This window comes from Myotis yumanensis, unplaced genomic scaffold (genome assembly GCF_028538775.1).
Source record: "Myotis yumanensis isolate MYYU_CA2020_CCGP unplaced genomic scaffold, mMyoYum1.0.hap1 SCAF_3, whole genome shotgun sequence".
In the NCBI taxonomy this organism is placed as follows: Eukaryota; Metazoa; Chordata; class Mammalia; order Chiroptera; family Vespertilionidae; genus Myotis; species Myotis yumanensis.
Genome location: NW_027223754.1, coordinates 95,930,070 through 95,940,925, shown reverse-complemented (window position 1 = coordinate 95,940,925; position 10,856 = coordinate 95,930,070). Strand labels below are relative to the sequence as shown.

Sequence of the window (10,856 nt, the reverse complement as noted above, 5' to 3'; positions counted from 1 at the left end):
GCTATTGCTGGATGAGATGAAATGTGTAAAAATAGAGATCATGACACTGCATGTAGTAAACTCTTTATAATACTGTTCCAATTAATCCTTCAGGTCCCAAAATGGTAGAAGTCCAGAGTCAACAGTTTCAGATCAGTTCCAAAGAAGGCAAATCACTGTTTACTGTTGATGAAAGCGAAGTTGTGGTTGGTACAGACAAACTTCGAGTAACTGGTATGTACTAGCTTTTTTATTTTATTTTAATTGAGATATAATTGGCATGTAAATTAAATTAGTTTCAGGTGTGCAAAATAATGATTCCATCTTTGTATATAATGTGAAATGATCACCACAAAAAGTTTAGTTAATATTCATCACCACACATACTTATAAATTTTTTCTTATGATGAGAACTTCTAAAATTTACTAAAAAACAACTTTCAAACATACAATACAGTATCATTGACTATAGAACTATGGTATAGATTACATCTCATGACTTTAATTTATAGCTGGAATTTGGTATCTTCTTATTTTCTTCACCCATTTTGCCATCCCACACTCCCTTCCCTCTTAGAACCACCAATCTGTTCTCTGTATCTACATATTCGGGGTTTTTTTGTTTTTTTAAAAAAATATATATTTTATTGATTTTTTCACAAAGAGGAAGGGAGAGGGGTAGAGAGTTAGGAACATCAATGAGAGAGAAACATCGATCAGCTGCCTCCTGCACACCCCCCACTGGGGATGTGCCCACAACCAAGGTACATGTCCTTGGCCGGAATCGAACCTGGGACCCTTGAGTCTGCAGGCTGTCGCTCTATCCACTGAGCCAAACCGGTTAGGGCCATATTCAGGTTTTTTGTTTGCTTGTTTAGATTCCACATATAAGTGAGATCATAATGTATTTGTCTTTCTCTGTCCGACATTTCACTTAGCATAATGGCCTCAAGATCCAGCTATGTTGTTGCAAATGGCAAGATTTTCTTCTTTTTAAAGGCTGAATAGTATTCTACATCACATCTTCTTTATCCATTCATCTGTAGCAACTCTTGAGAAAAACAAACAATATCCCATGGAGTACACATCTGCAAAAGCAAATTATACTTTGGGCACATTTACTCTTTCAGGCAAATAAGAAAAAAGTAATTTGAATTTGTTGACTTTTCTTCATGGCATTTCTTTGGAAATTCTCATAGAAAAATGAAATACTCCTCATAAATCTTTACCCACTCTTTCCTTCCACCACATTGTTACCCTTTATCTTTCTCCACTGGTGTAACCCAAAAGCTTCTCATAAATTTCTCTATCATCTGCACAATATTAAACATGACTTTTGCAAAACAACCTTCTTCCAAGTCTCTTTTATTCCCATTATGTGGGGTACTTGGGTTCCTTATCTATACTAATAGAAGCCTACGTCCGTGGTCGGCAAACTTCGGCTCACGAGTCACATGCGGCTCTTTGGCCCCTTGAGTGTGGCTCTTCCTAAGCCTTAGGAGTACCCTAATTAAGTTAATAACAGTGTACCTACCTATATAGTTTAAGTTTAAAAAATTTGACTCTCAAAAGAAATTTCAATTGTTGTACTGTTGATATTTGGCTCTGTTGACTAATGAGTTTGCCGACCACTGGCCTAGGTGGTCCTCGTGCCCTCGCACACGACGTCATCACAAAATGTCCGCCACAAAGATGCCACCACAAAGATGGCTGCCAAAAGATGGCCACCACAGATGGCCACCACAGATGGCCACGTGCACAGTGGAGGCCAGGGGGTCACGCGGCTCTGCACAGCACAGAGGAGGCTGGTCGCTGCAGGGGAGGGCAGTTGTGGGTGATCAGGCCAGCGGGAGAGGGCAGTTGGGAACGATTGGGCTGGCAGGGGAGGGCAGTTGGGGGCGATTGGCCAGCAGGGGAGCAGTTAGGCATCGATCGGGTCAGCAAGGGAGTGGTTAGGGGGCGATCAGGCTGGCAGGCAGAAGTGGTTGGGGCAATCAGGCAGGCAGGCAGGCAAGCTGTTGGGAGCCAGCAGTCCCAGATTGTGAGAGGGATGTCCGAGGGATCCCAGATTGGAGAGGGTGTAGGCTGGGCTGAGGGACAACCCCCCTCCCCCATGAACAAATTTCATGCACCGGGCCTCTAGTATTTTTACAAAAAACATTTCTTTATTTGAAATAAATATAAGATGGGGTTTTGATATGACTGATTTTTAGGACTGAAAAGAAGAAACTTTATTTTTAAAACTGTTCACAACATGTTCTAAATTTACTTGCTGAGCTTCTGTAAAGACTAGAAGACATACAAAGGCAGACACTAGTTTAATTCATCCTAGTACTTTTTTTGTTTTAATCCTCACCTGCCAGAAGCCAATTCCAGCATGTCATAATTGCAAGAGTTTCATCAAAAGGTTGATGGAACTTGGGGACTCAACAAGGTTGAGTCACACATGTAGTCACCTGTTGGGAATGGCTGAGGGCATTTCACCAAACCTGAAAAGGGATGATTGTTGGCTGCCAGACAGCTCAGGGCATCTTAATCTACATGTTATTGCCTCCTATTGGCCAAACACCTGAACAGCCGTAGGCGATTCTACCAATCTGACAAAGCTTCTGTATACAAAACCCTGACCCTTTGAAGTGTATATCTCTGCCTTGCCTCAGGACAATTTGTGTTAATAAAAACGATGGGGTCCTGAGATGAGGAGAACTTAGATCTTAGTTTCCTTTAAACTAGGCTCCTCTGACCCCCAAATGTCTTTCAAAATTATGTGTCATCTCTGGACTCCTATTTAATCTACGCACAGCCTTCTCCAGATTTCCTGAACCATTCTTGATGCCGGAACAAGAACCCCGGCACTCACCTAAGGATATGTTTATTGATTTTTTTTTTAAAGAGAGGAAGGAAGAAAGAGAAAGAGAGAGAGAGAGAGAGAGAGAGAGAGAGAGAGAGAGACATTGGTTGCCTCTTGCATCCTCCCTGACTGGGGATCAAACCAGTAACCTAGGTATGTGTCCTTTCAGGGAATTGAACCCAAAACTTTTTTAGCATACAGGGTAGCCATCCATTCAGGGCATCCTGATACTTTTACATACTATTATGAAAACCAATATCAATTTTATTCTCTCATATATTGTTACCAATACTCATAAATGAAAATAAGAAATAATGTTCCCTGACTCAAAAAAAGAAAAAGAAATACACTCAACTCTAACATGAAGTTTTGTGTCATATATAATTCCTAACAAAACAAACTGTAAAACATAACCTATGTTGCAGCATACTACAAGGCAATAGGGTCTTTTTCTTACTAAAATAAAAGACACTAAGAAATCTAATGAAAGGAAATTGAGTATTACCTAGTTAAAAAAAAAAAGCCAGGTTTCCCAAGTGTCTTGGTTATCAGAAATCACTCTTGCACAGTACAGAGAATATTGGCTTTGAAGATCGAGCTTCTAGCCCAGTGGTTCTCAACCTTCTGGCCCTTTAAATACAGTTCCTCATGTTGTGACCCAACCATAAAATTATTTTCGTTGCTACTTCATAACTGTAATGTTGCTACTGTTATGAATCATAATGTAAATATCTGATATGCAGGATGGTCTTAGGCAACCCCTGTGAAAGGGTCATTCGACTGCCAAAGGGGTCATGATGCACAGGTTGAGAACCGCTGTCTAGTCCCATCTGAACAATTACTTGCTGCATGACCGCAGGCAAATTACTTAATCTGCTTTGGTTGTTTCTCACTTTTAAAAGTGGATTTATAATGTCAACTGTACTAGTGTTGCTGGATTAAGTGGATTAATGTATGCAAAGGACAGCAAAAGTCTTAGTAGAGTATTATTGCACTGAGGGTAATAAAATATGTAGGACAAATAGCCAAAGAAACAGTTTAGGTTGCTTCAAACCCAAGCCATCCTACATAAGACATCAGTGAAGTGAACTTTTTCCCAGCCCAGAACTCCTTCCAAGCCATGGCATCAATTAGTAGAACTGGTGAGAAAAATCAATAAGCAGTTATTTATTACCTACATGCATGTACCAGAATTACCTGGAGGGCTTGTTAAAATATGTATTGCTGGGCTTCAACCCAAGAGTTTCTGATTCAGTAGGTCTGAAATGGGACATGAGATTATGCCTTTCTTAGCTGATGCTGTAGTGTCAAGGACCACATGCTGAGAACCTCTGTCCTACACTAATTTGACCAGAGTCAGTGGGAGAAGCTACATATAGACACACTATGTAGCACATACATTTAAGTTATCCTTTTTTAAAGATGTCATATTCTTATTCTCTTTCATAGGTTTATTTATGTATTTATTTTTGTCTCAAACACAAAATTCTTCCAAACTCCTCTTTACTCCAGTAAAACTAATCAGATCAAATATGCTGCATCTGAAACTACTACTGGTATATACTATTTTCCTTGTCATTTATACCATTGAGTGTTGAGTGCATGAACAGTACAATTCTGACCCAGAATTTAACCCTTGTTAGTTTTCCAACTTATGATCAAAGAAATGCAAGAAATCCCACAATTCTGACTTCTTTCCTTGTTTTTTCACTATCCACGGATCCATATATATTATCTAGTTCAGGTTTTCTCAACCATAACACTGTGGATTTTTAAAATCCTCACCCAAGGATATGTTTATTGATTTTTAAAGAGAGAAGGGAGAAATATAGAGATAGCGATAGAGATAGAGATAGAGAGAGAGAAATATCGATTGGTTGCCTCTCGTACATGCCCCAAATGGGGATCGAACCCGCAAACTTTTTGGTGTACCAGATGTTGGCTCCAACCAATTGAGTCACCTGACCAGAGCTCAACCTTAACACTGTTAACATTATGGGCTGAGGAATATTTTTGGTGTGAGCAGGAAGCAGTGCAGGACATTTAGCAGTATCCCTGACCTTTATCCATAGGTCCAGTAGCATTCCTCCCCACTCCCTCATGAGTTGTGACAACAAAAATGGCTCCATGCATTGCCAAAAGTTATTTTTAGATGGTATGGGGGAAGAGGTAAAATCATCTCTAGTTGAAAACCACTGGTCTACCTTAAACCTATACTATTTCTCTAGAATTTATTAACATTTACTAGTATTTAATGTTTACAATGTGTTAGTAAGCTAAATATCTATAGCACAAAATAAGACATGTTCCCTTTTAGGTGATGTGTATATATCAGCTGATATGTAAAACATTAATTTGTTAGACACAGTCTGCTAAAGACTATAATAGATGTTTGGGCCAGGGGCTACAGAAAGAGCCTGAAGAAAGGGATCAGTTGGTGTCAGAGAGTGAGGGAGAGACAAGAGTAGTTCAGAGAAGGTTTCTTCAGGAAAGATAAATTTGAGCTTGTCTTAGAAAGTAGGTGAGTGTAGTCCTTGAGTGAGTCTTTTGCCCTTTAGTGTTTCACAGGACCCCTTCAAGCATCTTTACCCAGTGATCTCTTATTGACTGGATGATATTGTACAGAATCAAATAAAGCAAATACAATTGATTGTGAAATTAAATTTCAAATCTTGTCAAAGGAGCAGGGTTTTTAGAGTCAAAATGATGTAGAAATACTGGGCTCTCTAACAAACCCAGTAACAAAGAAGACCTGAAAAGTCAGACTTGCCAACAACTGCAGAAGTGAAAATGAACAAAAATGATGACCTGATAGGTACTTCAAAGATCAATAATTTTACTATCATAAGATTAAAATATTCACCCTTGGGAAGACTGATAATTCCTTCAATTTGACTATTCTTATGGCTTTATTGAAAATGTTAGATATTAGGTGAATAATGTCATATTGTACCACTGTGGTAGGCAGAATTCTAAAGATGACCCCCAGAAACCTTTGCCCTTGTAAAATTCCCTCATCTCCGCATCTAGATGGAATTTGTAAATATGATGAGATATAATTCTAATGATTACATTATTTATATGCAAAGGGGAGATTATCTTAGTGGGCCTAATCTAATATCAAGAAATCTCTATAACAGGGTTTTCTTTGGCTGGTAGTAGAAGGGAAAGTCAGAGAAATTGAAAGTGCAAGAAGGATTTGTTGCTCTGTTGTTATATGAAGATGAAGGGGGCCATGTGATAGGAATTTGGTGGCTTCTAGAAGCTTAGAGAGGCCCTTGTCTGACAGCAAGAAAACGGGACCTCTGCCACAAAACCATGAGGAACTGTGCCTTGCCAGCAACCTGACTAAGCTTGGACACAGATTCTTGTCCAGAGCCTCCAGAAAGAGTCCTGCCTGGTTGACAACTGGATTTTGGCTTTATGAAACCCAAGCATAAACACTAAAAAAACCCACTGGGCAGGACTTCTGACCTACAGAAGTGTAAGCTAACAAATGACTATCATTTTGAGCTGCTGAGTTTGTCATAGAAATAGAAAACTAATACAACCATTACACAATTTCAACTGTGTTGGAAAAATTGCACCATAAACAAAACTTGATTCTTTATTTCATACTAGAGGCTCAGTGCATGAAATTCGTGCACAGGTAGGGTCCCTAAGCCTGGCCAGCAATCAGGGCCAATCTGTGGGGCAACTGGCAGGGTGATTGGAGGGCCCCTGATGGCACCCACCTTGGCTGGCCTGGGGCCTGCAGGCTGAGGGAAGCTCCTGAATTGAGCATCTTCCTTCTGGTGGTCAGTGCATGTCATAGCAACCGGTCATTCCACCATTTGGTTGATTTGCATATTAGGCTTTTATTATATAGGACTAGAGGCCCAGTGCATGAATTTGTGCATGGGTGGGGTCCGGCTGGCCTGGCCCCAATCAGCGGATCGGGGTCAGGCCTGTCTGGAGGAGGAGATGGCAGGAGGTTGGCCACCAGCCCACCTCGATCAATTGGGGCCAGGCCAGCTGGGGGGAGGGGCCGCAGGTGATTGACCAGTGGGCCCTGCCCCTGAATGGGGTGGGGGGGGCCAGTCAGGGGCCAGCAGCCTGGGGAAGGGGCCATGGGTGGTTGGCAGGCTAGCCCTGCCCCTGATCAGAGTAGGGGGACCTATTGGGAGCAGAGCTGGCTGGGGGGAGGGTCCACAGGTGGTTGGCCGACTGGCCCTGCCCCTGATCAGGGTGGGGGAGCCAATCTGGGGTGGGGCTGTGGGGGAGAGAGGGGCTGTGGGAGGTAGGCCAGCTGGGCCCTCCCCCTATTGGGGTGGGCTGGTGCGATCAGGGGTGGGCCAGTCGGGGGAGGGGATGCGGGCCTATTGTGGTGGGGCAGGCTGATCAAGGGCATGCCCCATTGGCTGGCCCTTTCTTGATCGGGGTGGGAGAGTCCAATCAGGGGCAGGCCAGCAGAGGGGAGGCGCCATGAGGTTGGCTGACTGGCTCTACCCCCTGATTGAGCTGGTTCATTGGTCACAGTGGGCGTCATAGCGACCAGTTGTTATGGTAGTTATGGCCATTATAGTTGCTGGCTTTTTATATATATTTAGATGATTTTGTACTTGTTACAATGATGACTAAGTTCTGTGAAATATGAAATACAATAAGAATATTTTCAACCCTAGCTGGTTTGGTTCAGTGGATAGAGCATCAGCTGGTGGACTGAAGGGTCCTGGGTTTGATTCCGGTCAAGGGCACATACATGCCCAGGTTGCAGGCTCGATCTCCAGTGGGGGCCATGCAGGAGGCAGCTGGTCAATGATTCTCATCATTGATGTTTCTATCATTCTCTCCCTTTCCCTTCCTCCCTGAAATCAATAAAAATATATATTTTTAAAAATTTTTCATAAACTTTAATTTTTCTTTATTTTATTTTTTTAATTGTGATGAAAAACATATAACATACAATTTTCCATTTTTTTTTCAATTATAGTTCACATTCAATATTATTCTGCATTAGTTTCAGGTGTACAACATAGTGGTTAGACAATCATATACTTTACAGAGTGGTCCCCCTGATATTTTAAGTACCCTCCCCCCCGGCCTGTACATAGCTATTACAATATTATTATTTTTAAAATTCCTTATTAATTAAAGTATTACATATGATAAACTTTAATTTTTCAAAGTAAATTCCAACTAAAGCTTTTCTCTGCCACTAACTGTAGAAGCTTGGTTCCTTTTTAAATAGACTGACTCTAAGTAGCCTTTGGAGTTTATTGGATCAAACAAGGAAAGAAAAGTGATAAGAGAAGAGACAGACAGACAGCTTCACTCTGGGAAATGGGAAAGAGAATTAAATGCTTTTCTTCACTTTTCTCCCTTCTGGTTACATGCACAACTGTCCCAAACCTGAAATCTAAGGGGAGAAATGAAGTGGCTCTTTCTTTAAAGTGGTACACCCCAAACTTCTGACTTGCACTAAATTCTGATCTTGACTCAGATAAAGAAGTGTTTTCTTGCCATTACCTTTGTCTTAAGTACAAAGAATAAGATGAAATCTCTAACTCTTAAGCAGCTTTTATATAGACTTTAGTTAACTGGGAATCTGAAGAATAATTTTTAAATCAAAATTATGGAGATTAAAAAATTTGACCAATTTAGAAATTGACCTAGGCTTTTAAGCAGTCTCATTTTCCTCCTTATAAATAGAATTGGTCACCAAGTAACTAAAATTAGCATGCCTGTTTTAGTAACCCCAGTTACAGAACACATTATTGGAATAGCACCTGAATGTCATCTTAAAAAAATATTTCATTGCCAGGACTCACTTCTGGCAGATGATAAATTGTTAGTTTGGCTGCCCCAAATGTATTTTAGTTCCTTGGCAATTATTTGCTAGGCTGGGTCCATTCCCCAATATTTGGTAAGAGAAATAGGATCCTGTAATAGGATCCATTTTCTTATCACTAATGAAGAAAAGAAGATCTAGGGATAAGGCGGTCAATTTATTTTTACCTCTCTGTCAAGCTAAGCAGGATTATATAAAGTGAAAAGTGATGGTGTAGAAATGCTTGAATCACCCGCAAAGCCATTGACAAAAAAGGAGCTGGAGAATAGAATTTAACAACTGAAGACATAAACATAAACAAAGATGATAAGTCCAGGTACCTTAAAAAGACATGAAGGCAAATATCTAGAAGGTGCTTACTAGTATAAGTCACTATACCATTTAAGCTATTTATCCAGCACATGCATCTCTGACCACTTTTTGATGCAGCTCTATGGACAGTTGATGGCCTGGTCCATCAGTTAAAAATCTTTCAGCTGAAAGGAATGAAAGACCAAATTAAAAATGGCTAAAACTATAAGGACATAATCTACACTAATAAAAGAGAAACATGGTAATTAGTGTACCACCGCTACCCTTCCCATTGGCTAATCAGCATATCCTTATGCAAATTAACACTTGGATTGCGGGGAAACGAGTTAAGTCGGCTCGCGTGAATTGCGCGTACTCCATGGGAGCCATCTTAACTTCTTTCATATAGATTTGCGGTGGAGTGCGGGAAACGTGTAAACTCGGGCCGATTGTAACTGCGTATTACCAAATATTTGTTTGTTTGCCGTTCACAAAGATACCTACCTGCGTATGCGAACCGCCATCAAATATTTTGGCGGGAAATTCACCCGACACCGTAGTGTTAACTGTCAGCCAAGATGGCGGCCGACAGCCATGCACTGAAGCGAGCAGGGAGGCTTGCTTGCTCCAGTGACTGGCGGACTCCAACGTTCCCCACCTGAGTTGGCGGCCTCTCAGCTGCAACTCTAAGCAACTATGTAGCAAATATAGAAGTTAAACAAAACCCCAGAAACCGACAGCCAGGGGGACCGCAACATTGTATCAATGTTTTCAGCAGCGAGGCCTCAGAGCTAAAGCTGGCCCAGAATAGAAAAAAGAAAAAGAAAAAAAGGAGCGGTTGGGAGCTTCAAGACCCGCCAGCCGGAAAACAGCCCTCAGCTCCTCAGCCAGCCTGGCCAGGCACCCCAGTGGGGTCCCCCACCCTGATCCAGGACACCCTTCAGGGCAAACCAGCTGGCTCCCAACCGTGCACCAGGCCTCTATTCTATATAGTAAAAGGGTAATATGCCTCCCAGCACCGGGATCAGCGTGACAGGGGGCAGCGCCCAAACCCCCTGATCGCCCTGCGGCTCTGTGTGTGACAGGGGGTGGCGCCCCAACCCCCTGATCAGGCCTGCTCTGTGCCTGATAGGGGGGAGCTCCCCAATCCCCTGTTCGCCCTGTGGCTCTGTGTGTGACAGGGTGCGGCGCCCCAACTCCCCTATCAGTCCTACTCTGTGCATGACGAGGGAGCTCCCCAACCCCCTGATCGACCCTGCTCTGTGTGTGACAGGGTTCGGAGCCCCAACCCCCTGATCGGCCCTGCTCTGTGAGTGACAGGGGGCAGCACCCCAACCCCCTGATGGGCCCTGCTCTGTGAGTGACAGGGGGGAGCTCCTCAACCCCCCAATCGGCCCTACCCTGAGCGTGATTGAGGGTGGCATCGCAACCTCCCGATCCACCCTGCTCTGTGCATGACAAGGGGCGGCGCCCCAACTCCCCAATCGGCCCTGCTCTGAGTCTGACCAGGGGCTGCACCTAGGGATTGGGCCTGCCCTCTGCCACCTGGGAGCAGGCCTAAGCCAGCAGGTCGTTATCTCCCGAGGGGTCCCAGACTGTGAGGCACCCCAGTGGAGACCCCCACACTGATCCAGGACACCCTTCAGGGCAAACCAGCCGGCCCCCACCCCTGCACCAGGCCTCTATTCTATATAGTAAAAGGGTAATATGCCTCCCGGCACCGGGATCAGCATGACAGGGGCCAGCGCCCAAACCCCCTGATCGCCCTGTGGCTCTGTGTGACAGGGTGCGGTGCACCAACCCTCTGATTGGCCCTGCTCTGTGTGTGACAGGGTGCGGCGCCCCAACCCCCCCCCCCCCCCCACACACACACACACGGGCCCTGCTCTGTGTGTGACAGGGTAG

The 10,856-nt window shown here is 43.4% G+C and overlaps 1 protein-coding gene across 3 annotated transcripts in view; it reads left to right on the top strand.

The window, feature by feature from the left end:
• SGCG (sarcoglycan gamma) overlaps window positions 1–10,856 on the top strand; it is a 158,589-nt gene that overhangs the window by 95,737 nt on the left and 51,996 nt on the right. For all 3 annotated transcript variants that reach the window (XM_070407494.1, XM_070407493.1, XM_070407495.1), the window contains one exon: window positions 94–213. In XM_070407494.1, the coding sequence (XP_070263595.1) occupies window positions 94–213 (120 nt within the window). The remainder of the gene's footprint in view (window positions 1–93; window positions 214–10,856) is intronic.